Genomic DNA, 25,687 nt, shown 5'->3' with positions numbered 1-25,687 from the left:
GGGGAAATGTTTTCCAAGTCATATAATTGATCTGCTCAAGGGAATGTCATCTTAGAAGGGTTTGAAGTTGATTACAAAGGGAAGCAGAGGAAAGAATGGCTGCCTTTGAGCAAACCCAGTTACTTCTGAACATGAACTCACCAGACGTGTCCTAATGACAGCTGTTTGGCTACATTGTTTTCACAATCCAGAGAATACAGGTTATAAATGATTTCACAAATCAAACAAATGAAAATGGATATATAAAAGCATGGAAGAATTATATGCTTGCTTTTAAACAATTTACATGACAAAATTTGGCAAAGAATAAAGAAAACTTTTTAACAATTAATAAGAAAACATGGAAAAATTGGAAAAGGCATAACGAATGAAAAATAAAATATATCTCTTCAACTTGAGAATTAGGTGTATTTTATGTTTTTGTCTGTTTTTTAATGGACATAAACAGATTTAAACTGCACTGAAATAGTTTGATAATACACACTACCTGGCTGGAGGCAATATGTGAGCAGCAGAGAGGGATCTTTAGACAGTGTTGCTGCCCTCTACTCTACGATGAAGTGAACAAGGCACAGTAATGTGATGCACAACTGACAGCATAACCTGAGAACCCACAGCCACAGTCAGCCATCACATAACATGACTACGATGGACTGCTGTTTACTTGAAATTAGAAAATATTGAACAAGGGGAGGGAGTTGAAGATGCAGATATAGATCAAGTATTTTAGAAACAGTCAACCCATATTATTTTTCTTTAAGAAAAAAAGAATGATTTTATTATAGAAAATTATGATTGGCAGAATACAGAAACAAAATTATTTCATTTACCTTTAGATAAATATTTATTACAAATACCAAGCGACGTGTAACAATTGGAAGAACTCAGTACAAACTAGCCGAACATATTCATTTGGTGAAATTATTCAAGTTATAAAATGCTAAGTAAATAAATGCACTTCAAAATACACAAAGTATAAAGCAATGGGAAAACAAATTATCTTAAATTAAGGAGTCTTAACAAAAATGAACCAACAAACAAGAAGCATACAGCAACAACAGAAATGTGAAATTGGACAGAAAAGAATCAATCAAATATATTGTTCACTGGGATTTTAAACTAAAATAACTTTTTAGGATCCCAAAAAAGATATTCTAATTATGTGTATATATATATTTCCCCTATCGATAATGCAAGGAAATGTTTGGAGGTCAATGATGTGGCATAGACCGCCCGGTCTCTCTAGAAGCATTACAGCGAGGGCTTCTTGGTCTGGACACAGGAGCAGACTTGACTCAAAGGTGAAGGCAAACAAACCAAAAGCAAGCGGGTCTGCAAACGGGCAGAGGAATGAGGCGCTGAAATGGTCAAATGCATCTCTAGTATAAGACTAGGATAATGTTTCCAGGAGGGCAAGCACTTTCACCCTGATGAGAATGCCAAGTCTCTGATAAGTTGGCTTCTTCATAGAAAAAAAAAGATACTTAATCCTTAGGTTCACAATAAAACTATTTTTTAAAAGGTGATAAAATGATATACATGAATCTTACGCCAAATTATTGTATTTTGTCCTTATACGTTATTAATAAATCCAATCAATTCATGCTATAAGAGCTAAAAAACTGAGACACTTAATTTCACATTTCAGAATTCCTGAGTCTTATCAGAGAAACACAAGTAATCCCCCCTCAAAAAATCAAAATAAAGCCCACTCAATAATGGGGCAAGTAACACATATCTAGGCATTAAGTTAATCCTATATTTATAGTTTTAAAGCTGAAGACTATGGGGCTAAGTATAATGTACCTCAATGGAATTATAAATATGATTTTAAAGCTTGATTTTTTTTATAAAAGGAGTTTTGCTTAAACAAGGCCACCTGAGTGACGTCTTCAATAATAGTGTAAGTCCACCATTTTAAAGGGCTAACATCTTTATTTCAAAGCCTAATTATGAATATAAAAAGGAAGGGAAAGTTTCCTTCAATAAAATGTTCTGTAAGATTGTGATGGACAGCCCTTTGAGGACAGACCTAGAGAGGGTGAAGCATCCTAATGGAATTACAACACGCGTCCCAATGGGATGACTGCCCATTAAATAATCACTTCCTTTTGCCTTGCATACACAGTGAACATAAAAAGGCATCTTAAGAGCACTTCAGTCCCACAATGTAGGAGATAAGCTTGTGTGTGTGTAAATGGCCCTGCGACAACGTGATGACTTGCAAAAATACATCCGTTAATGTTTTCCAACTAGAAAGAAAACAGGAGAGCACAGTGGTCCCACTTAAAAATGACAAAACAAAGCCAATGCCACTGTTTACCTGCCTGGAATGACTACCAAAGCAGAGAGCATCCAATCGTACCACATACTTCAAACTGCATACAATTGCACATCGTAACAAGTGGGAACGGTGCATACAGCTAGCTATTCATGGACTTGATAAATAAAGACACTAGGCAGAAAAATATTTGGGTTATTTCTCTGTTCATAAGTACCCAGAAATAAAAAAATTAAAAAACACTAAAGTGCAGACCTACAGGCCATTTCGGGTGGGATAAGTGATTACAGAGGTGCAGCCAAAATTGCATCTACACATACATTTACACATCCAGAAAAGGATTCTTGCCTTAAAAAAGTTGTGCAATTTAAAAACGGGTCAGTTCTGTCTGTGCCATTAATACAATTATAACGCGTGTCTCGGCCCAGCAGTCAGTGCCTGCTAGCCCTGGGACAGCCATACATTTCCTAAGAATCATACAATATTGATGCCACCTCCAGAGAGCGTCAGAGTCCTCTTGCTGTACAATGAAGAGCCACCGGTGCTGGGTTGACTGCTTTTAACCAGGGAGGTTTTCAGTTCCATCTCACAGGCTACAATAGCTGCATTCAGTTCCACTTGAGCTCGATGAACCACATAAAACATGAGGCCTATACTTATAATAATCTGTGAACAAAAATCAAACAGTACAGTTATCGATATAAAAAAGGAAGAAATTCAATCAACAGTTGACTCAGAAATGTTTTGAGCAGGATTCCTCACAAATACTGCCAGGTGAATCATGTATCCCCAATTATGATTTATTCTTTCCTGACGATTTCTCCCAGAGGTCAAGGACAAGGTTCAAGAAGTAATCATTAAATGGTATGTGGTAATCTACAGCATAGATTTCTCTGGCCCATATCAATGATGCATAGCAATATGGTGGCATCGTGGGTTGGTTATACGTTGGGCTGCTAACAACAATGTCAACAGTTCACAATCGGATGAAGTGTTCCACCCCCATAAAAGTTTCAGTCTTGGAGACCCACAGGCAGTCCTACTATTTCATGAGTCAGAAGCAACTTGCTGGCTGTGAGTATGGAGTTAACACATTACCTTCTTTTTTTTTTTTAATTTATACACCACAAGCAAAATATTGTATTTAATTATCCTAAAACACAATTTCATAAAACACATTACCTTCTTAAATCAAAAGGTTTTCTTCAAGGACTAAGAAGTATCTACAATAGAATCAACATCGGCGAAACTTTTTAGTGTAATTCTTGTAACCTGCTATCTATGCATAGACAGAAATGTCCACAGGTATTTCTACGCCCACTTACAGAAAAGAGAAGTGGCTCCCATTCAAAAAATCATGTAGTCACACCTAAAGATAATACAGGCCACTTCATGATAAAGTGTCAAGAAACTCCAAAAAACATGAATGAGTGACTGTGTATGTGAATTTGTATTTGGGGAAAAAAAATAAAACAAAATCATGAGAAAAGTATTGAACAGAAAGACTGGCTCGAGTGATCAGTAACTAGGGATTTGATTACGGGAGAATGAATCCCTTACACCATGTGGGCCTTGGTGTCTGACTGTCCAGGAGGAAGCTGTCGTTGCTTTGTTGCTCTAACGTTCAACAAAGCATTTCCTCAGAGGATGTGAGTGGTCCACATCGCTACATGATGTTTACTCAGTTTACCTAAAAATCAGCTCTTTAGAGATTTGAACAGAAACTCTCAGGGAAAACAGGTCAGAGCAAGTACTGGAAGCTCAGGACAACAAGCTGAAGAACCCAAATGTAAAGGGGTGCAGGAGGAGCAGGTGCTGGTACATGAAACAGAAGCGTAAGCCAGACAAGTGAGGGTGGGGATCGAGACAGCAGTGGAAAAGGAGGTGAGAAAAAAAGCATGTTTTAATAAAACCGTCTTGCTTCTAAGACATCTACCTACATCAGCGGTTCTCAACAGTAGCAACATGACAGCGATGAAGTAGCAACAAAAATACATTTATGGTTGGGGTCACCACACATGAGGAACGACCAAAGGAAAAGGTCGCGGCGTGAGGAAGGTGGAGAACCGCTGCCCTAGATGAAGACCGGAAAGTAAGGACCTTAGAAAAACACAACTTGAGGGAAAGACAGACCCCAGAGAGAAAAACCCCTTTAGGTTTCTAAGCAAGTCTGAACTAGCGAACTACTTCACATGGACTCTACCCAAGATGCCCTTCTGGGCCCCAGGGCCTGGCAATTTTATTGGCTACCCTCCTTGGCGAAGAACCCTGCTGGCAGAGATTAAGCACTAAAAGAACAATGGCTCAACCGGCCCTTGTCAGAGAGATGTGGCAGCGGCCTTCCGTGAAGATTTACAGTCCTGGAACCCCTTTCAGGCAGTTCTGCTCCGTGCTACAGGGTTGCTGAGAGTCGGGATCCAGTCAAGAGCAATGTTGTCTTTGTTTTTTATCTCCCTACAAAATGCCCTTCATTAGCCTACTAAAGAACACACACACACACACACACACCACCACCCCCCCAAAGAGAAACAGGCATGTGCTGGAAGTATGGCAACATTAGAGGGTCAGCACAATTCACTGTCGAGGTAGTGAAACTATTCAGTGTGACACGGGGACGGTGGCTGCGTGACATCACACACGGATCAAAGCCTGCAGGACAGCGCAACCCAGAGAGTGACCTGAATGTAAACTGTGAACGTTAGTCAGTCACACCGTTTTAAAAGAAAGAGAAGCGGCAGAGAACCTCAGGTATGGGGTTTAACAGGATATTGTTGCTGATTTCATTTGTCGAGATGGCTGTGTACAGTGTGCTTCTCTCATAACCAAATACTGAAAGAAAAAATCCCTCTAGATTCCGTACTGCTCAGACCTAAGTATTAGTGTGAGTGGCTAAACAGAAAAGGAGTAAACTGAAATGGACTTGGGAGTCTGAAGGGACATGCAAGCTCATTTCAAACATATGGAGAAAACCCCCTGGGTCGTCCACTAATACAAGTGTCAGGGATGCAAGGCTTTAAGAGAAGACACGGTGTGCAAGGGGTGGAGAGGGAACACGGCAACTCTGCACAGTTTTTCTGTCAAAAGATTATTAAAGAAAAAAATAAATAAAAATAATGCTTAAAAGAAAAAAAACAAAACAAGGAACACAGTATAGACAAGTTTTTTTGTCTCCCTGTTAAAATGAAAGACCTGAACACATAGAACAGCTTGCTGGGGACTGGCAGTCCCCCACTGTTAACTGGGAAGTAACCTGAGGGCATGCGGCAGAGTGAACGGCAGATTTCTTAGATGGAAAGTAAGGGGGTTCCCATGTGCAGGCTCACAACTTTTCTGAGAAAATCTGGTGCAAATAAAGTCAGAAGGGGCAGGGTTCTGAATTGTGAGAAAACTGAGGAGAAGAAATGGGGCGGAGATGGATTTGAGGACGATGCTGAGATAGTCCTGAGTGAAATGCTGCCAATCAGTTTGTTTGTACGACTTCCTCAAGGGAACAGGTACAAAGGAAACCAAAACCAGGATTCACCCAGGGCCGGGCATTGGGCTGCAGGGCACACAGAAAATTACAGGCACAGGAAAGAGTAAGTGAACTGACAGATCAGGGAGTCTCAGTGGTCTGTTCGTACAGGACATTGCTGTGCTTGCTCTCAAGCATCTAGGTGCATTGTGGGTTCTCCGTGTGACTCTTCTCTAAACAAAAAAAGAGGAACCTCAGATGAATGAACAGACTTTAACTTTTAATCTTTATCCTTTTCCCCCAACTTTATTCTACCATCTATATTTTGGACACTGCCCTAGATCTTGCGGTTTGTGGTTGAGTGGCATTCGAGGTTTCTGACTAACAGCAAACCTTGGCACAAATATCCCTTCCCTTTCGTTTTTTTAGAAATCCTTGGGCTAAGAAAGAGTTGCCTTCCTCCACGCCTTGTCTGAAATCTTTAATCTTGGTTTTGTCCCATCAAACTAAGAGGTTAAAAAAAATCATAAGAGGATTTTATATAAAATAAGTTTTATGAAGCACCACGTCAAAGGCATAGACCATTTCTATTATAACTGCCTTACTTACAGTTAAGTAACTAAGGTGCATATAAATATAAAACTCCAACAGGAAAAAAAACACAACTCAATGTCACTGAGTAGATTCTCACTCCTGGTGAGCCTAGAGGAGAGGAGAAAACTGCCCTGTGGATTTCCAAGACTGCGACTTTTCACAGGAGTAAAGAGCCTCATCTTTCTCAGCAAGTGGTTCAAAAGCCCCTATTAGCCACTAATAATGAGGAATGCTAATTATGCAACACAACATCAAGGAAGAATGGTAGCTTTTAAGTAGTTTATAAGAATCTGCAAAGACATAAAATATGCTTAAATTTACACTGAAACAGATTTTCTGATAATGCAGAAGGTATGTCAGAATCTAACTGTACCTCAAGATGACTCAAAAATATAAACTATTTCAGATGTTATGCTAGAGGTAATTCAAAATAAGCTTAACATTATGTGTCATGAGCATGTTACATAAGTAAACACAAACTGTAAGACACTTTAAACCCAAATTCAAGTTTCCTAAGAATTTCCTTTAGTCAGTAAAATAAATATAAAACTGTTTTATTATCTAAGGAAATAGCAAAATAAACAACTTAAACTTGAATATCAATATTACAAGTTTTCTTAATGCAAAACCTTTTATTAACCAGCTTTATTTAATCACTACCTCAAAGTAAATATTTCTAGACTTTATTAAATATGTCCATAATAAGCACATGGAAAATTTAACTCTGGTCCTATTTATCACTGTATCCTTGAAGCACGAGTTGTAAAAAATAATATCTAAAAAGTGTGCGAATAATACCACCGACACTTACCTTTTTAATTACACGGACATGTTTCATAAGAAAAATTAAGGCAAACCAGTCAAGGAACCAAGAGGTAAATTTTGTATGGTGATCTTATTAATAGTATCTGCTCAGCAGACTAAGTACTGCACATTCTCAAGTATAAGCCAACCCGAATATCAGCCGAGGCACCTAATTTTAGCACAAAAACTGTATTAAAAACGTGCTGAGAAGCCTGGCTTATGCACGAGTATATGCAGTGTACTGGTCATGAGCATGGTCTCCAGAGCTAATTGCCTTGGTTTGAACTCTGGTCCTATCGTTTTGGGTAAGTTACTATTCAATGATGTTCTCATACACTGGCTTGAGAGAGGCAGGGGTAAAGCGGCTTTGTCGCCTTTGCCAACTTCCATGGTGTAAATATTCCCATCGTGGCCGATTTCACGATAGCCAAATGATGTCATTGAAGATGGAAGAGATACCCACTGTTGCCTGCTTCTCGGGGCTGTGGTAACAATTAAGTGAGTTCACACATGCCGCACAAGCAACACTCCACACAGGTCATTATCATCATGTTCATCTCACCAATGCGTCAAAATCAGGGTGATTTGGGGGGAGGGAGATAACAGAAAGAAAGAAAGGGTATCACTACTAAATAAAATTTTTTTTTCTGTTAAAACTTTTCCTGTATGTAATTTAAAGGCAGTGCCTAAATAGCAGTGTTTTCTTCTTTCCATCAACTGTTATGTGGAATTGTATGTATCCCAAACTGTTACAATTATAAGGAATAATCATCCTTTACACGTTCTTAAATTTTTATTTGCGATGGATTTTCATAAAGCATTAATTTGTAAAAAAATTTTATACATCAAATAATACTAATATCCTACTAACGTGCTAACCAAAAATCTAATACTCTTAATAAAGAAGGTTTTAATAACTTGAGGACACATTCCCTTAGTAAAAACCCACTCCCATCAAATCTGACTACAATGGCCTCCAGGAACACAGTGTACAACATTCTGCCTGAAGTCAGAACAGACTATTAGGTTTAGTGATAACTCGGAGACGATCACTGAGAAAAGAGCTTTGTGTGTGCCACCCCCTTTCTTGGGGATGTTTCAGACAATATTTAGTATGAATTAATTCAATTCTACACACGTTCATATAGTTACACAAAAACCTGCCCAGTTCATATCACCAATGCAAGACAAAAATCAAAAAACAAGGCAAAGACAACCCTTGGCCTTAAACTCACCTGTAAACAGAAAACAAAATACCCACTGACACTCTGTTCTGCGATGACATCTTCCATCGTGCGCAGGGTGGTGCCCAAGTAGGAATTCAGAAGCTGGGTAGGAAGTAATCCCAGTGAAGATGCCATCAGATAGTTGGGTAATGAGAGATCAGTAATCTAAATGAGGAGTTAAAAGGGAATTTCATTATCAAGGGCAATTTAATGTAAAGTTGTGTCTTAAGTCTTCCCAGAGGTTTACCTTTGGAAGTAGCTGGAGATGTCATTATAAACACATTACAAAAAGGTCTGATTTTTAACAATGATTACCAAGGGAATACTTGCAAAGTATACAAAATTTTGAGGAAATGATTTAAAGAGAAATTTGAATATTCAACTACTATTATTCTACCATGGACCAAATTGCCTTTATGGCCTCTCATTTTTCTTACATATAAATATATAAACAACACACAGATCACACTGCAGTTGTGTGAGTTGTCTGCAAGTCACTAGAGTCTTCATAAGCATACTGAAAAAGGCAAGGTGAAAGCTGCACTCTGAAGCCAGACAGTCCAGTGCTGAGAACTCGACGCAGAGAGAGCTAAGCAGGTAGCTCAGCTGTGCAATGAGGGTCTAACCACCATGTTACAAGGTTGTTATTCACATCAGAAATGTCTGCAGTATCGAGCAAATGTCTCGTACATGACAGAAACTCAAAAAAACCAAAGTAGAAATGATCCCTGCTGCAGAAGGATCCCACAGGATGGCTGCAGATCATTTCAATCCCTACCATGTTTCTTTGTGAAAACATAATTATGTATTCATTCTTTTACGGTTTGATTCTTTAAAATGAAAAGCCTTCATAGACACACCTATGTGGTGGGCAGCATCAAAATATCCCCTCTGACCCCACCTACTTGTATATACATGGCCTTGGATGTGGCTGGACCTGGTGCTTGTGTCCAGCAAATACTTGTAGGCTCCCCTGCAGAATTGAGGGAACGTCACTTCAAGGTTAGGTTTAAAGAGATGGGAGAGTTGCATTTCACTCATTGTCACTCCAATGTGCAAGTAAATACGTCACAGCACATGGCAAGGAACTAAAATTGTTAGTCAACAGCCACATGCATGGGCTGGGAAATGGATCCCCCCACCCCCACCCTCAAAATTTAGGTTTAACATGTGGAAGCAGAGGTCTAAGGGGAACCTTTGTGGGGACAGAGGCATTTCAAATGGACAGTGCCAGCCAAACATGGGGTTGGTAGGCAAGGACCTATGGGGTGAGGCAGGCAGGGTATTCTGGGAGATCGAAAAGGACAATGTGGTGGAGAAGAAGGACAGTGTGTACGGATGAAGCTGGCACTATGGTCTGTTCTGTTCTTAGGGCCCGTGCAGGAGAGTCCTGCGAGACAAAAGACAGGAAAAGTTATCAGGATGCCCAGCTTCTGCCCACAGCCTTTATCTATAATTAGATCTCTCTAAACAGAACACATAATTGACCTTCATGGGTGGCATCCATAAGATCCACATGGCCGTTTTAGGAACATATTTCAAAAATATGAAATGACTCTGAGAATCAACTCTTCAACAAGACTGCCACGGGAGTTGACCAAACTTCATGACCAAAACAAGCCTTAGGATTCCGGCGTTTCTTTTCTGAAAAACCGTAACTGAAGAGCACAACTTGCTAATTTCATCTAATCATTGCAATTCGTTTTGCTGGACCTTCCCATTCCGAGTCCCTCTGCACAACCCTGTCTTCCTGTACTCACTACTTCGATTAAATCCTTCTAAATATTTTTGTTTCTAATCTAAACCTATCCCTGATTAAAACTCTTTGCTCTTGCCACCAGAGTGAGGTTCGGCTTCTTCAATACATCTCTCATGAACAGCCTCTGACTCTCACCAGGCTTAACCTTACAATATGTTCCGGCCACACCAGTTCCTAGAATATTCCTGGCTCCCTTTTCCTTCTGGGCCTTTGTGCATTGTTCCTTCGGGTACAGACATTGGCTCCCACTCTCCCACTCACTACTCAAGACATCAATCAATTCCCTAAGAAATCTGCCCTGATCCCAGAACCCCACATAAGAACACAACGTGTCCCTGTCCTGTCACACTAGAGTCAATGAAGATTCCATCATCTGTCGAAGTCTCACTTCGTTCCTGCATTTATCGGTCTTGTGGTTTTTCGGTGTCTCTCGTCCGTACCACAATTCCTCTGCATGTTAGGCCGGAAACACCTGTTGGTGAGATGCCGAATGTATCAACACCAAAATTCAAATTTGTTTATAGAGTTGGGAACTAAAATCAGTGGCCGGTTCACAAGTGAATTTATAATTGGCTGGCTGTTCAGAAATTGTGAGCACCTTTTCTCTCCCAACAGAGCTAACAGATTTAAGTGGAAATAACTTCACTATCAGCAACACGTAGGCCATGACATAGGGAGAATGCTATTAGAATGCATTACTCCACTAGATTGCAGATGCCTCCAGGGACAGGGGAGGGACTTGGCTTTATTCACTGCTGCATCTCAGCATCCTGAACACCAGCAGGCGCATAATGGGCACAGAGCAGTATCTGTCAGGAATACTGATTGAACGTGAAAGCTCTAACGTGGACCTCAGAGGCCTGGTTCCAAGGCTAATGTCCTCAGGTTCAGCCACAACCCCAAGCAGTGGGAAGTGCTGTTCTGCTGTCGGGGTGGGAGGGGGTGGGAAAAGAACCGAGCAGGTTCTTAGTGGATTCAGTATAGGGACACGTCTACTGACCGAGATGTTAGGTACATAGTACCCTACGACGACAGGGGCAGCCGCGATCTTCCTAGACACAGATTCGTTCATTAGTTTGGTGTTCTTAGCTCACAACCTGCCTGTGCTGCCTCCTGCAGACTAGAAACCTCTCCTCCTCCTCCTCCTCCTCAGGCCCAGCTCCAAGCAGGGTCACAGGGCAGCCACTAAAATTCAAGTTGCACACTAGTAACAAAAATGTTTATTCTTTCAGGGAAGGGAAGGCTACAAAGATCATTTGTAATTGTTAAAATATAAGAGAAAGCATAAATTAACAAATTAACACTGAAGTGCTAACGACTGTTTTATTTTCTTTGTAGTTGCTATGCTTTTTTCTTTCTAAATCATTTCATGGGGGGTTCTGACAGCTCTTCTAACAATCCATACATCCAGGTGGCAAGCATGTTTGTACATGTTGCCATCATCCTTTTCAAATGATTTTCTTCCTACTTGAGCGCTTTGTATCAGCTCATTTTACCCTGCCTCTCCCACCCTGCAACCCTCGTGAACACTTGATGAATTATAAATTGTTAATTATTTTCTTATCTTATACTTTCCTCTGTCTCCCTTCGACCATGCTTCTGTGGTCACCATGGGGGGGGGGGTGTTACATGTCGATCACTGCGATCAGTTCCCCCTTTCTCCCCCTACCCCCATGGTACCGCTACTCTCGTTATTAGTCCTGAGGGGGATCTGTCCTGGATTCCCTGTGTTGTAGGCTCTTATCTGTACCAGTGTACATGCTCTGGCTTAAAGACTGAAGGAATGTCGCATGTTTCATCAGTGCTATATTGCACCCTGGCTGGCTCATCTCTTCCTTGTGACCCTTCTGTGAGGGGATGTCCAACTGTCTACAGACGGACTTTGGGCCTCCACTCCAACCCCCCTTGTTCGCATCAATATGATTGTTTCTTATGCCTGCTACCTGATTCTGTCAACACCTCATGATCACACAGGCTGGTATTCTTCCATGAGGGCTTTGTTGTTTCCCAGCTAGATGGCCACTTGTTTAATTACAAGCCTTTAAGACCCCAGATGCTATATCTTTTGATAGCTGGGCACCATCAGCTTTCGTCACATTTGCTTATGCACACATTTTGTCTTCAGCGATAGTGTGAGGAAGGCGAGCATCATGGAATGTCAGGTTATTGGAACAAAGTGTTCTTGCATGGAGGGAGTACTTTAATAGAAGCCCAATATCTGCCTGTTACCTGAATATTTAGCATATATGTATACAAAAATCTATGTCCCATTGTTATATATAAATATATTTATATATGTGCATGCCTGTATTTAGACCTCTTTAAATGCCCTTTGCCTCCTAGTTCTTTCCTCTATTTCCTTTTACTTTCCTCTTGTCCCACTATCATGTTTGACGTTCAAACAGCTTCAGTGCTTCCTCTTGGCTACACTTCACTTGACCAGGCCCCACACAGCATTCTACTCTATGCCTCCTCACCATCAATTTTAGATCACTTGTTGTTCCTTTGTCCCTGGGTTTGTCGGCTCCCCACTCCCTTTCCCTTTCTCCCAACTCCCCCTTTCCCATGTTCCCCCAGAGTTGCTAAGCTTTTCAAGGTTTTTACAGTGAACACTTGTTTTGTATGCAGCAAAAAAAAAAAGAAAACCTGGTAAAAATAAGTTTTAATATACTACTGCTCCGCTTTTAAAGAAACAAGCATTTCATTCTAGGAAAGTGTAAGGAGACACTGAGTATGCGTATTGTCACACACACAATGGGTTAGCGATAGATTTCTGAGTCATAAGACTGTTTCCCAGAACTATAGAAGGTGATGGCACAAGGAAGTAATGGCCAGCTGTCTTTGTCCAATGTCAGTAGTATTTGGACCCACAGGCTAAGACAGCACTCAACATGTTAACTTGGTGATCATATTGGACACTCAGAGTTATATCCCCAACTTTTCCAAAGGACACAGTGTGTCACCATCTTTTCTATTCTGGCTGGACTGCACCTCTGGCAGCCAGTCACAGTAAGAAAAAAGTGGCAATGTGACAGAAGTTACAATCCCTCGCCTGTATCTGCGAACACATTAAAAAAAACAACTGTCAAAGCGAAAAGGCAATGTGTAACTGTTAAGAACACCTGCCTTTCTAAAAGGAAACTCTGAGACCTGCCCAAACCCTTCATTTTACAGGTGGGACAACAAGAGAACAGACTCATGTGCGGACTTGACAAGACAGGAGCTGAGACCCAGGTAGACCTCGCCAAGGAGTCCTAGGTCAGAGGCTTTGGATGGTGAACCTAGGAGTCAAAAGTCTGACTTAATGGTATTATCGTCCACTTCAATTGTGAACCAAATGACTAAGTGATTTATCTTTGCATTTGATGGGTCGATGTCAACTCAGGGAAATGCACTACAGAAGGGTTTTACCTGCCTCAAGATTGTCATCAATCATCATTCACTGTCAAGACATCTCGGTCACGCCCCTTGCCCTTCCCAAAACTAACCAGGCTTTTTCCTGCTGCTTCCAAACTACCATGGGCTTAAAGATATAACCAAAGTAATTAAGAATTTGATAACATATAATTAATTAATGGTCCCAAAGACACTTTCACTTTTTACATTTACTCGTGTCTATCTTGTTTGCTTTATTCACAGTATTCATATATTAGCCGTAGAGTAGCTAAGGCAAATGGAAGAAATGATGATGTACAAGAGTCGAAGAGACAGTTTAAATCTCTCTCAGGTTCCTTCTGCACCTGCATCAATAGCTCTCTGATCCATCCTGAGTCTTTTGGCTCATCAATTACTAAAAAGGAGAATATGATGTTTCAAAGCTACAAAGAATTCTCTGGCTCTGTCTTAATCCAAAATCTCACACTTCCTCTTCAGAGTGCCGAGGATGAAACAGATCAACAAAGATTTGGGGTTTATCCTGAGGGGAAAAGTAAGCCCATTCAGAGGGTGTCAGACAGGATAGTATCAAGATCAGGTGTGCATTTTAGAAACATCTTTCTGGAAAGAGCAAAGATTGGTAAACCGCCCCAAGCAGGGAGACCAGGTGTGAGCCTGAGAAGCCCAGAGCAGCGCCGTGGCAGGGGGGCTGGAATTAAGGGGCTAGGGGGCAGAATACATAGGACTAGAGGCGAAAATGAGAACGAGGAGACAGCCAAGTGTCGGAGACCTCCCTGTAAAAGCTTAAGTAAAATTTATGCTACAGTCAACAAGTGCAAGGTGGTCAGCCTGGATTCCAGAGTACAGAGGACACAGAGTAGAGAAGTCCTCACCCCCAAACCAAGCTGGGCCCCATCAAGCAAGATCAATAAACCTTTGACCTCTAACCTCTGACTTCCATTTCAGAAAGTTGTCACCGCAGAGTAATTTTGCTATCCTTAGCTGACATGGTCACTCACTTCCATCAGGCTGACCCATAGCAACCTTTCTTCTTTTTTTTATTAAATCATTTTATTGGGGGCTTGTACAAGTCTTATCACAACCCATTCATTCATCCATTGTGTCAAGCACATTTGTACATTTGCTGCCTCATAGCAACCGTATAAGACAGACTAAAACTGCTCCTTGGGGTTCCCAAGACTTTAAAGCAGCTGGTGGGTTTCAATCACTGGCTTTAGGCTCAGCAACTCATTCCGTGACCCACTATGCCAGAGGAGCAGTCCAGAAATTAAAACAATGCACTGCATTGAACAAATCTGCTGCACAAGACCTCTTTAAAGCACTGAAGAGCGAGGATGTCGCTTTTACAGTGCAGGTGGCACTTTGAATTGCCTCACAGGCATGTGAAAGTTGGGCAGTGAATAAAGACCACAGACAGACTGACATCTCTGAATGAAGGTGTTGGCAGAGAGTACTGAAAGTACTGGGGACTGCCAGAAGGACAAACAAACCTCTCTCGAAGAATTACAACTAGAATGATCCTTAGAAGTGAGGACGGTGAGACTTCGTGTCACATACTTTGGTCATGTTGTCAGGAGAGACCAGTCCCTGGAAAAGGACTTCAAATTTATAGTAGAGGATCAGGAAGGATTGAAACAGTAACTGCAACACTGGCCTCAAACACAGCAGTGGAGAGGATGGCACAGGACTGGGCAGTGTTGCATTGTTGTACACGGGGACACTGAGTCAGAACCAACTCAGGGGCACCTAAACAACAACTGAGACACTAAGCATTAGTGGCCATCTTCAATATGTGCCCAGGTAATAACAGTGCTTAGACCACAAACTACTAGTTTAAAGTTCTATTTGGGGTAGGAATGCCTATAGATACAAGATTTTATTAAGAGCAATGGACACTTTTTTTAAATTCTTAGCTATTTTTCAACAAAAATTAATGCATTCTTACAGAAAACATAAATGTGTACTTGAAAATTTTTTATCTTGTATGGCCTAAAAACAATATAAAGAGTTATGGTCGTAAAAGGGGGCTTCAAAAAGTCTGTGGTCAAATGAGATGAAAATATCACATTTATTTTCACAAACTTCTTGTAGCCCCATTATCTTTCTTTTCAAAAGTAGAGCATCTGCTTGCTTACCACCACCACCACCCAACATATACAGGAAAAGAACTCTAGCTATGAAGACAAAGCATAGGAATGGAAAGCCCCTTTCTTTCTCTCATATGTCCAGCTGTTGTAATCAGCTCCTGCCTCTAAAAATATATACACCACTACCTTCACCACTAATAAACATCCTAAGAAAAGCTAACAATGATTGAGAATTGACTACATGCCAAGTAAAATACTTAATTGTGCTTACTGCATTAGGTCATTAAATCTTCATAAAGTCCCTTCCATCAGGGAACCTGGAGAGGCCATGCATGCAGTGTGGACTATCCAAGGACAGTAGGAATCCAAACCTATGTTTCTTGAACTCACTTTGTTTTTGAGGTAAGCCCAGAAAATGTATTTTGTCATAGGCATCAATAACTAACAATGTTTTAAGAAAGAGGAAAAACAAACACTCAATGACATGGAGAACATAAGATAAGAATGTGCGTAGAAAGGGGAGAGAGAGAGTAGCAGTAGAAAGTTCTAGAAGACCAAGAAAATGTGAGACTATCTTCTCATTCCCTGGGTGAATTCAAGCAAGTCCTGGCTTCAGTAATTAAGGGGCTCAACTGCAAGCCACAAAGGTAGGAGGTTCAGATCCTCTGGCCAATCAGTGGGGAAAAGATGAGGTAGTCTGCGTCCTACGGGGCAGTTTACTTTGTCCTCCAGAGTTGCTATGAGTCAGAATTGACTTGAGGCAGTGGCTTGGGTTAGGCGGATTCAGAGAATCATTGTGGTTGGAAAAGCTACTTTTGTGAGCAGAGTGCTCAGAGTTCTAGAAATAAAAAAGATGCAATGGACCATATCGAGTGGCTTCAGATCCTACCCTGCAGGTAGCTATTAGGAAGAATTCTACAGTAAGTTCCACTGCCTAGACCCTGCACAAGTTCCTGAACAAATGAACCTGCTTCTTTTTTAGGGATCTACAATACCATTCCCAGAGTGTTTTCCTTCTTGCTTTTTGTTTGCCTCTACCTCTTAGGGTCACTATGAGTTGGAATCAACTCTATAGCAGGTTTGGATTTGTTGTGTATGTCACATTCAGAGGTTGCCCTTTGTCGAGCTCAAATTCAGCCAGATAATGCCCTTAAGTGATTTCCAAGTGTAAAGTGCAGCTTTGGTTCACATATTCAATCCGTAGATGAGACACTATCAACAGAAAGACCTACCTTGTTGTCAATTAGAATATATTTAACGAGTCCCTCCAAATTCACTGCCATCCAGTCAATTCTGATTCACAGCAACCTACAGAACTGCTCCTGTGAGTTTCTGAGATTGAAACTCTTTATGGGAATCGAAGGCCCTGTCTTTCTCACCCAGAGCAGCTGGTGGTTTAGAGCTGCTGACCTTGAAGTTCGCCTACAACAGACATATTACTATAACAGGCACTAAATATACAATGAAGAAATAGAGCCAAGTACTGTTGGGACTCTCCCATCAGACCACAGTTCAAAGTTTAGCACTCCCATTTATTTATCTATGTGACCTTGGATAACAACAGCAATAAAGACAAAAACTAACATTTGAGGGTTTGCAAAGCGAGGCTCGGTTGCACTGATTTATCTTACTTAATCCTCTTAGTAACTCACTTCTCCAAGTAAGAAACTGAAGCATAGATAAGCAACTTGACCAATGTCACCCAGTTTGAAAGCAGAGACAGGAGCACCCAGAGCACCAGCCCCAGGCTCCTAACCTTTAGACAACATTGCCTGACTACACCTTGGGCACAATCACGGTTGACAAGACTGGCTTAAAAACCGTGGGTGTTACACAGCAAGGTGGGGAAAGGCAGGACACAGCTATCCTGGAGGACAGAACAAACAGGATGAAATTATGCAAGTTCTTCAGTTCTAAGCCTCTTCCAAAGTCTTAGGACACCTGATCTATTTTTACCCAAGTTTGGGTCAAAGATCAGATTTATCGTTTACTATAGGATGCTGGAAGCGGGGGGGGGGGGAGAGACGGAGCTAAACCCAAATCTCAGCACCAAACTTTATCTCTGCCAAGCACCTCTTATCTGCCCTCACTTTCTCTGGTGCCTCTACCAAACATCATGCTATAGACAGACACTGTTGCTGTTGGATTGAATCCATGAGATTTGCAAAACAATTTTAAAAGTTAAAACAAAAGAAAACACACTGTCATCACAAAGAAGGAGGCGGGTTAGAATGATTCCTAATAAACGCAGAGAGTTTCAGGACGCTCACAATTTCCTGTTGCCACAAAACAAGGCGTCAGAACAACTAATCATTGAGTGCGTGGACTCCTAGGGTCGTGAGTAACCCGTGGCTGCTAATACAAAGGTGTGCAGTTTAAATTCGCCAGCAACCCCAAGGGAGATCCTTGAGGTTTCCCGCTGCCTTAGGATTCAAAGCCTTGGAAAGCCACTGGGGCAATTCTAGTCTGTCCTACAAGATAGCTCTGAGTCTGAACTGACTCCAGGAAGTGTGTGTGGGTGGAAGGGGTGTGTGTGGGGGGGGGGCGGTGCGCAAAAGAATCTCAACTTCAAGATCTAATTTTCTTAAAACCTAATAGGTGAAAGGTTGAGTAGTCCCTGAGAACTTTATGTGCTCTCTCTAGTCTAGGATCATTGAATTCTGAAAAATGAAGTTATCAAGTTCAACCCACACATTTGTGAAAAAAGGAAAGCACAAGGCCAAGGCCTGAAAGGGTTAGTAAGTTGTTCCAAAGTCACGAAATTGGTAGAGGCTACATTCTTTCTTCTAGTGGGATGCTTTCCTCCCATGCACATTTTTAGGCCTTTATCAATTGCATGATGGAGCTAACTATAGAAACCCTAAAACAATAAACATCTTAATTCAAAAGTGGAAAAGATTCTGGAACACAATTTGAACACAAGAAAAATAAAGGCTGATTGGAAAAAGGCTGCATGTCCTATTTTGCTATGTTCACCATCAGTAATTTCAAAATAAAGTTCTTCCACAGAAAGACAAACAGGTAGTCCGTATGCATTAGACTAACCATAAAGTTAGCAGTTGGCAGCCACTCCTCAAAAGAAAGACAGGGCCTTTTACTCCCAGGAAGGGTTAAAATGTCAGAAACCCACAGGGGCAGTCCTACTCTGTCCTATAGGGTCGCTGTGAGTTGGTATCCACTTGACGGCAGTGAGAGTTGAAGAAAAGACCTAAACAAATTTTAGGTACTGAAAACTTGGACTACACGGTTTATCCCCTCCACTGTTGACCCAAGTTCTGCCTTCATAGCAAATCATTAAAAACTTGGGTCAAAACACCTGGCTGCATTTATGCAGGCCAGGGTGAAAATTGGGAACGCAGAGCTGTAATTGCTTGCTTACCTGTTGTCAATATTGCTACTCAAATGGCAAAGGGCATCTCCAATCGCCACAGCGGCGGGCCTTATGATTAGAAATGGCACGCTTCTCATCAAACATCTCCGAAAGGAGGGCTATGTCCACCACAGCCGCCGAGGCCCCCTACAGCGAGGAGATGCCAAGCAATTTCAACTCCTATGGTGGACACCACTCTGAGCCGACTTACCTGACGGGGCACTCAACCACGCATTTGCAGAGGGGTGGGCCGGGGGGGACCCGACTTACCGAAAACACTGCATTCTGGAGCCCGAAAGGTATGGGGGTCAGTCGGGCCAGAGCCACCACTTTCAGGCCGCTGCCTCCCTCCACGACACGAATAACGGCGCTCAGCTTCTCGCTGCTCTGGATCTTGGCGGCCACCCAGGCGGTGAGCAGCCGCTTGCAGACCACATGCGCGATGAAGGTGCCGATGAGGACGCCCACCATCATCAGTCCCATGCCCAGCACGAAGCCGTACAGGTAGCCGGCGGCCACGTTGAGTAAGATATAGCCCCAGCCGCAAGGGAACGAGACCACGATGAAGCCCACGACGAAGAGGAGGACCCCGAGAAGCGAGTCGAGGCTCTCCACCCAGAGCAGGAGGTGCTGCAGGTAGCGGCGGACCAGGGCCAGCGAAGCGAAGCACAGGGCGGCCAGCACGCAGACCAGCACGAGGCTTCGGCACCAACAGGTGCTGCCGAGGCAGCAGCAACGCCAGCTTCTCACCTCGGCCACGCCGACCACCGCGCCGCCCGCGGGGCCGCCCGCCAAGGCCCCGCCTGGCGCCGGCAGCTCGGAGGCAGCGGGCGCACCGTGGCGCTCCAGAGAGGCGCTGAGCAGGGCGCCCGAAGCGGCCACCGCCCCGCCCCCGTGGGGGAGGCGCTGCGCCCGCACGGCCCCGCCCGCAGCCCGAGACAGGGCCCCGCGGGCCGGCAGCTCCGAGCCGGCCGCGAGCGAGGCGTGCTGCAGGAGCCTGGGCAGCGTCTGGAGCAGGCTCCCGCTGGCGCTCCGCGTGCCGCGGCCCTCAGCCGGCCAGCTGCTCCGCCGCGACGCCCGGCAGGCAGCGGCCCTTCATGGCGCCCCGCGCGCCCGCCGAAGTCCCGGCGTTCCGCCCAGCGTGCAGGAGAGGGCCCCGCGGAAGCGGCTCGGCGGAGCGGCGGCCGGGAACCACGGCGAAAACTCCGAACTCCGCACCGGCCGAGCCCGCCCACCCCTTTTGGGCCGGAGGGGGCGGGGCCGCGGGCTCGCGGGGGCGGGGCCGGCCGCGGGCGATGTTCCGGCCCCGCCCCCGTGACGCAAGGCCTGTTGGCAGTGGGTGGGGCTTGCTGACTGTGAAGGATGGGACTGGGGGTCGGGGGACGCCGCCGGGCGAAGACGCGGAGTCCGGAGAGGCAAGCAGCGGAGGAAGCTGTTGCCCGCGGGGGCGGAGCCTGCCGCGCGGAGGGGGCTCCGGCGCTGCCTCGGGGCTTGGAGCGCTCCCGGACCTTCCACATCCGTGCGCGTGCTGGCTCCGCGCATGGAGCCGACTGTAATAGGAGGCGTGCTGGGTCCTCGCCCAAGTACCCTTTGGCGCTTCTCGTGCTTGTCCCTGGATCCCCTGCAGACACTGGGAGAGAAGAGTCCTGAGTCTGCGCTGGGGGTGAATCGCTACTTGTCCTCCACCCCACCCTCCCTTCTCCTTTTGGGCTTCAGGAGATTGTTGATCCACAAGGAACTGGAGCACCCAAGTCTAAAACTAATACTTAAAACACGAAGTATAAAGACAAAATTCCAACCCTAGGCCCTGGACTAAGCGTTTCTCAAGAAGATTCATTGAAATCCATCTCTCAAAGGATCATGCTACCCAAAGCCTCACTGTCAACTACTTTTTCTGTTTCATTTCCTCCTCTACCCTTTATACTGCCTGCCAGTCTTTACCCAAGCTTCCCTTGAGCCCATGCCTGTGGATTTGTCCAATTGAAGCCTTGTACACACCTCAAACTCAACACCCTTTGGGATTCATCAGCCTGAGCTCTAACCGTGTGTCCTAGGAGTTGGGCCGCTAACTTCAAGGTAGACAGTTCAAGCCCGCCAACCAGTTGTAAAAGACCTCTTTAAACTTTAGGATCCTTTGTGACTTAGTGAGCTAAAGCATTAGGCTGCTTAACCACACGTTCAGAGCTTGGAAACCACCAGATAGCTCTGCAGAACCCACTTGGGCAGCTGTTCCCTGGCCTCCAGAGTCTATGAATCAGAAACGACTCAATGGCAGGGAGCTTGAGTTCTTTGGGGCTGTGGAATAAAATTGTCACTGGTCAAATAATGTTACCCCTGAATGTAAATATTTTGTTACTGTTTTTTAATTGCAAAAATGAAAGGTAATAATACAATTTAACTTCCTGTGGGGTTTAAATACATTTTAAATAAAATGGTAAAAGTGGCTGGACTCGGTGGTCAATAAATGTCAACATTGCATTAGTGCCATGATGGAAAGTATCTTCCCCGAAAGATTGCTCTTTGAGTTTCTGACTTTCCTGTGTAACCTTCTACCCAACTACTTGGCCAAGTAACCTAACTGGACACTTTGGCTCCTCTCATGGGGTACAGAAGAGACCTCAAATGTTAAATATTATTTATAGACATATTAAGTCTTTTATTAAAAGATCATTTTATTAGGGGCTCTTACAGTCCATTTATCAACTGTATCAGGCATATTTGTACCATCGTTTTTTTCTAGACATTTACTTTCTATTGAGCCCTTGGGATCAGCTCCTCTTTTCTTCCCTCCCTCACCCCCACCAACCCTCATGGCCCCTTGATAGATTTTATATTATTATTACTTTCATATCTCACACTGACCACTGTCTCCTTCCCCCCCCCCCCCATGGATTCTGTTGTTCCCCCTGGAGGGGGTTGTGTGTAATTATGTACCGATCATTGTGATAGGTTCCCCCTTCCTCTCCTCCTCTCCCTGCCGTCCCTCTACCCTTCTGGTATCGCTATTCCCATTCCTGTTCCTGGATTCCCTGTGTCATGAGTTTGGTTTTGTTTAAATCACTTTATTGGGAGTTCTTACCGCTCTTATCACAATCCATACATACATCCATTGTGTCAAGCACATTTGTACATAGGTTGCCATCATCATATTCAAAACATTTTCTTTGTAATTGAGCCCTTGATATCAGCTCTTCATTTCCCCATTCCCCTACCCACCCTCCCTCATGAACCCTCGATAATTTATATACAGCCTCCCCCAGGTCTTATACCAACAGCTGTCTCCCTTCACCCACTTTTCTGTCATCCATCGCCCTAAGAAGGGATTATATGTAGATTACTGTGATCAGTTCCCACTTTCTTCCCCTACCTTCTCCTTACCCTCCTGGTATCTCGATTCTCATTATTGGTCCTGAGGAGGTTATCTGTCCTGGAATCCCTGTGAGTGCTCTTATCAGTAGTAATGTGCATGCTCTGGTCTAGTTAGATTTGTAAGGTAGAATTGAGGTCATGATAGTGGGGGGGGGGAGCATTAAAGAACTAGAGGAAAGTTGTATATTTCATCTGTGCTACACTGTACCCTGACTGACTCATCTCTTCCTTGTGACCCTTCTGTGAAGGAATGTACAATAGTCTACATATGGCCTTAAGGTCTCTATTCCATGCCCCCACCCCATTCACATTGATAAGATTTTTTTTTGTCCTGGGTCTTTGATGACTGATACCTGATCCCATCAACATTTCATGATCACACAGGCTGATGTGCTTCTTCCATATGGGCTCTGTTGATTCTCAGCTAGATGGCCGCTTGTTTATCCTCAAGCATTTAAGATCCCAGACTCCATATCTTTTGATGGCCAGGCACCATAAGCTTTCTTCACCACATTTGCTTATGCACACATTTTGTGTTCAACAATCATGTCAGGGAAGGTGAGCATCACAGAATGTGGGATTATTAGAACAAAGTGTTCTTGCATTGAGGGAGTACTTGACCCAAGGCTCAAGGTCCATCTCCTACCTTAATACTTAACATATAAATATATATACATAGATCTACTCCCCTATCATTATACATAATTATATCTACATAAGTACATGCCTGTAAACAGACCTGGAACTATTTTTAGATTGGTCTTTTTTTGTCATTGCTTTGTTGTTGTTGTTGTTGTTTTGTCTGGCTTTGTCTCATTTGTGCACTTATTGTCTCTGCATGTCTATCTAGATAAGATAGGCAGGATAAACAATTAGGAGGAGAAAACAACAGGACCGATGGTTCTAGGGGGACACAGGAGAAGGGGAGGCAGGAAAAAGGAAAGGGGGTGTCAACCAACTCAGGGACAAAGGAACAACAAGTGATCTAAAATCAGTGGCGAGGAGGGTGTAGGATGCCTGGTAGGGTCTAATCAAGGACAATGTAACTGAGAGGAATTACTGAAACCCGAATGAAGGCCAAACATGATAGTGGGACAAGAGGAAAGTAAAAGGAAATAGAGGAAAGAACTAGGAGGCAAAGGACATTTTTAGAGGTCCAAATACGAGCTTTATCTCTTATCAGTACCTGTATACATGCTCCAGTCCAGTCTAGAGTGAGAAGCAGCACTAGAGTCACGACAGAGGAATACTGTGTGATCCATCACTGCTCCACTGCAACCTGGTTGACTATCCCTTCCCTGTGGCCCCTCTGTTGATTAAGTCTTAAGCAAGAAAAGACAAGACAATGACACTGATCCAGTGGGGGAACCTGTTAAGTCTGATGGTATCCAGGGGTTTGGAGAATTTTGCAGACCTTAGTAGGCATGGCAGGACAATGACCACTCACAATAGCATGATTGGTGGCAGATCGATACATTAGAGTTACAGGTGGAACTACTATAGAAGTGGGAGCAGGACCACGATTAGGATCCATACATTATGCTATACAAAAGAGCTTACAAAAGTGGTCTAAGGCCCTCCAACCAACGTAGTCAAGATGTGACTCATGACACAAAGTCCTAGTACCTCAATTTCTCTTACGGGCACACACACACTGGTCCCTCAGGGCTGCTGCTTATCCCTGGACTTGCTAGGGGAGTGACAATAACCCACTTTCTAATGCACTCTGTCTGTATGGGAGCAAGGCCATTCACATTGCTGGCCAATCATCAGACAGAATCCAATGGAGGCTAGAATTCACGAATAAGCTCATAAATGGATTTGAAGCTTCCACAGTAAAGCATAGCCTTTTACAAACTTAGTGGTCACAAATTAAGTTCTAATACAGACCCTACTGATGAGATTCTCACTTACTTCCTTGTGCCGTTTCCCTCACTCCACCGTGGGTGCTGGATTATGTGTAGTTTCTCAAAGCTGCCAGGCACTGCCGCTTCATTTGCCCTTTTCTCTGATGCTCAGTTCCTGTGGTTCGCAGAGAAGCAGTGAGCTCTTGTTTCCTCAGCATCTAGCTCATGTTACTCTACCTCTCAAAGTTTTCCACACTAACTTCCAATCAGCACCACACCCAGTGTGGGGTTCTCTTTCTATTACCACTCCACCATCTACATAGCAATGGTCACATTGGCCCCATTGTGTTGTAATACTTCTTTTACATCACTGTCCCCCACCCTCCTCCCCTTTAATACTTTAAATTTAAGTTGAACTCATTACACTTGATGAGGAAAAGGATGAAGGCAAGAATAATGGACAGGAGGCTATAATACAATTGTCTGGGGAAGACTCAATGAGGGACTAAAGTAAAGAAGTGGTTGTGAAATGAATAGCTTGGAGATAAATTCCTGGCAAGCTGCTGCAGCCTTGGTACAGACTTAACTGATTAAGTTTGGAAAAGAGGGAGAAACAGTTTGATTTTTAACGACACATAGTGATTACACTGGAGCCCTGACCTAGAAGGGAGCCAAGAGAGAGCCAGTGTTTGTAAGAGAGATGATGAATGTGATAGTGGTACCTACAGCTTGAAATGTGTGTGATGCAGCTAAGAATCGGCACTCCACTTGGTGGTAGTTGTCCTCAAGCGTATTCTTACTGGACCTCATATATGCAGATTAGAATTCCATAAGGGCTTTCAAGGTCACCTTTTAGAAGCAAATCATCAGGTTGGTCTCTCAGGACAAATTCGTACTGCCAACCCTTTAGCCAGTGGTCGAATGCTTACTCATTATGCCATTCAAGGGCTACTTAGCATTCCAGTAGGCGTTTGAAAACACGGACATGGGGTTTAAAAGGTCCATCTTTCCTAGGAATTTTTATTTAGGAGACATTGGTGTATAGGCAACTGTTAACGCCACGGTTGCAGGTGGGTGACTATTAATACGTATGATGAATATTTCCTATTCTTTTGTGGGAGCATAGCAGGATTGCACTTCCTGCTGCTTTGTGTTGAGATCAGTCCACATAGCATGTTCTCTGAATGAATTGTGAGCAGAGCATGTTTTTGCTGATGCAAGACCTTCTAGAACTCTTCTTCCCTTTGCCGTCAACAGTGTTCCAGAGAGTAGTCTCTATCAGTGTTGGTCTTGGAGGGAAGATGATACAGAATGGAGTCCCTAGCCACCCGGTGATTGACATGTAATATACGTAAGGGAAAAAAAACGTTGTTTTGAGCTGCTGAAATTGGATGATTTTGTTATCTGACTGATATAAATGAAAAGAGATGTTTCAGAATGTAATCTTGGGGTATGTTCATTAGCCTCTGTAGAGAGAGAGAAGTAGAGAAATTCAGACCA

General features: G+C 43.4%; 1 protein-coding gene across 1 annotated transcript; it reads right to left on the bottom strand.

The window, feature by feature from the left end:
* Positions 1-772: 772 nt before the first annotated feature.
* Positions 773-20,513, bottom strand: TMEM64 (transmembrane protein 64). Its single transcript, XM_075550828.1, has 4 exons — positions 20,101-20,513; positions 19,242-20,064; positions 8,369-8,524; positions 773-2,947 (listed from the first exon to the last, which is right to left on the bottom strand). The coding sequence occupies exons 1-4, from the start codon at positions 20,511-20,513 to the stop codon at positions 2,756-2,758; spliced, it is 1,584 nt and encodes a 527-aa protein (XP_075406943.1). The 3' UTR covers positions 773-2,755.
* Positions 20,514-25,687: the final 5,174 nt, after the last annotated feature.

The sequence above is a fragment of the Tenrec ecaudatus genome, chromosome 5, assembly GCF_050624435.1.
Source record: "Tenrec ecaudatus isolate mTenEca1 chromosome 5, mTenEca1.hap1, whole genome shotgun sequence".
Lineage (NCBI taxonomy): Eukaryota > Metazoa > Chordata > Mammalia > Afrosoricida > Tenrecidae > Tenrec > Tenrec ecaudatus.
The sequence above is the reverse complement of the archived record's forward strand: the minus strand, read 5'-3'. Positions and strand labels throughout refer to the sequence as shown.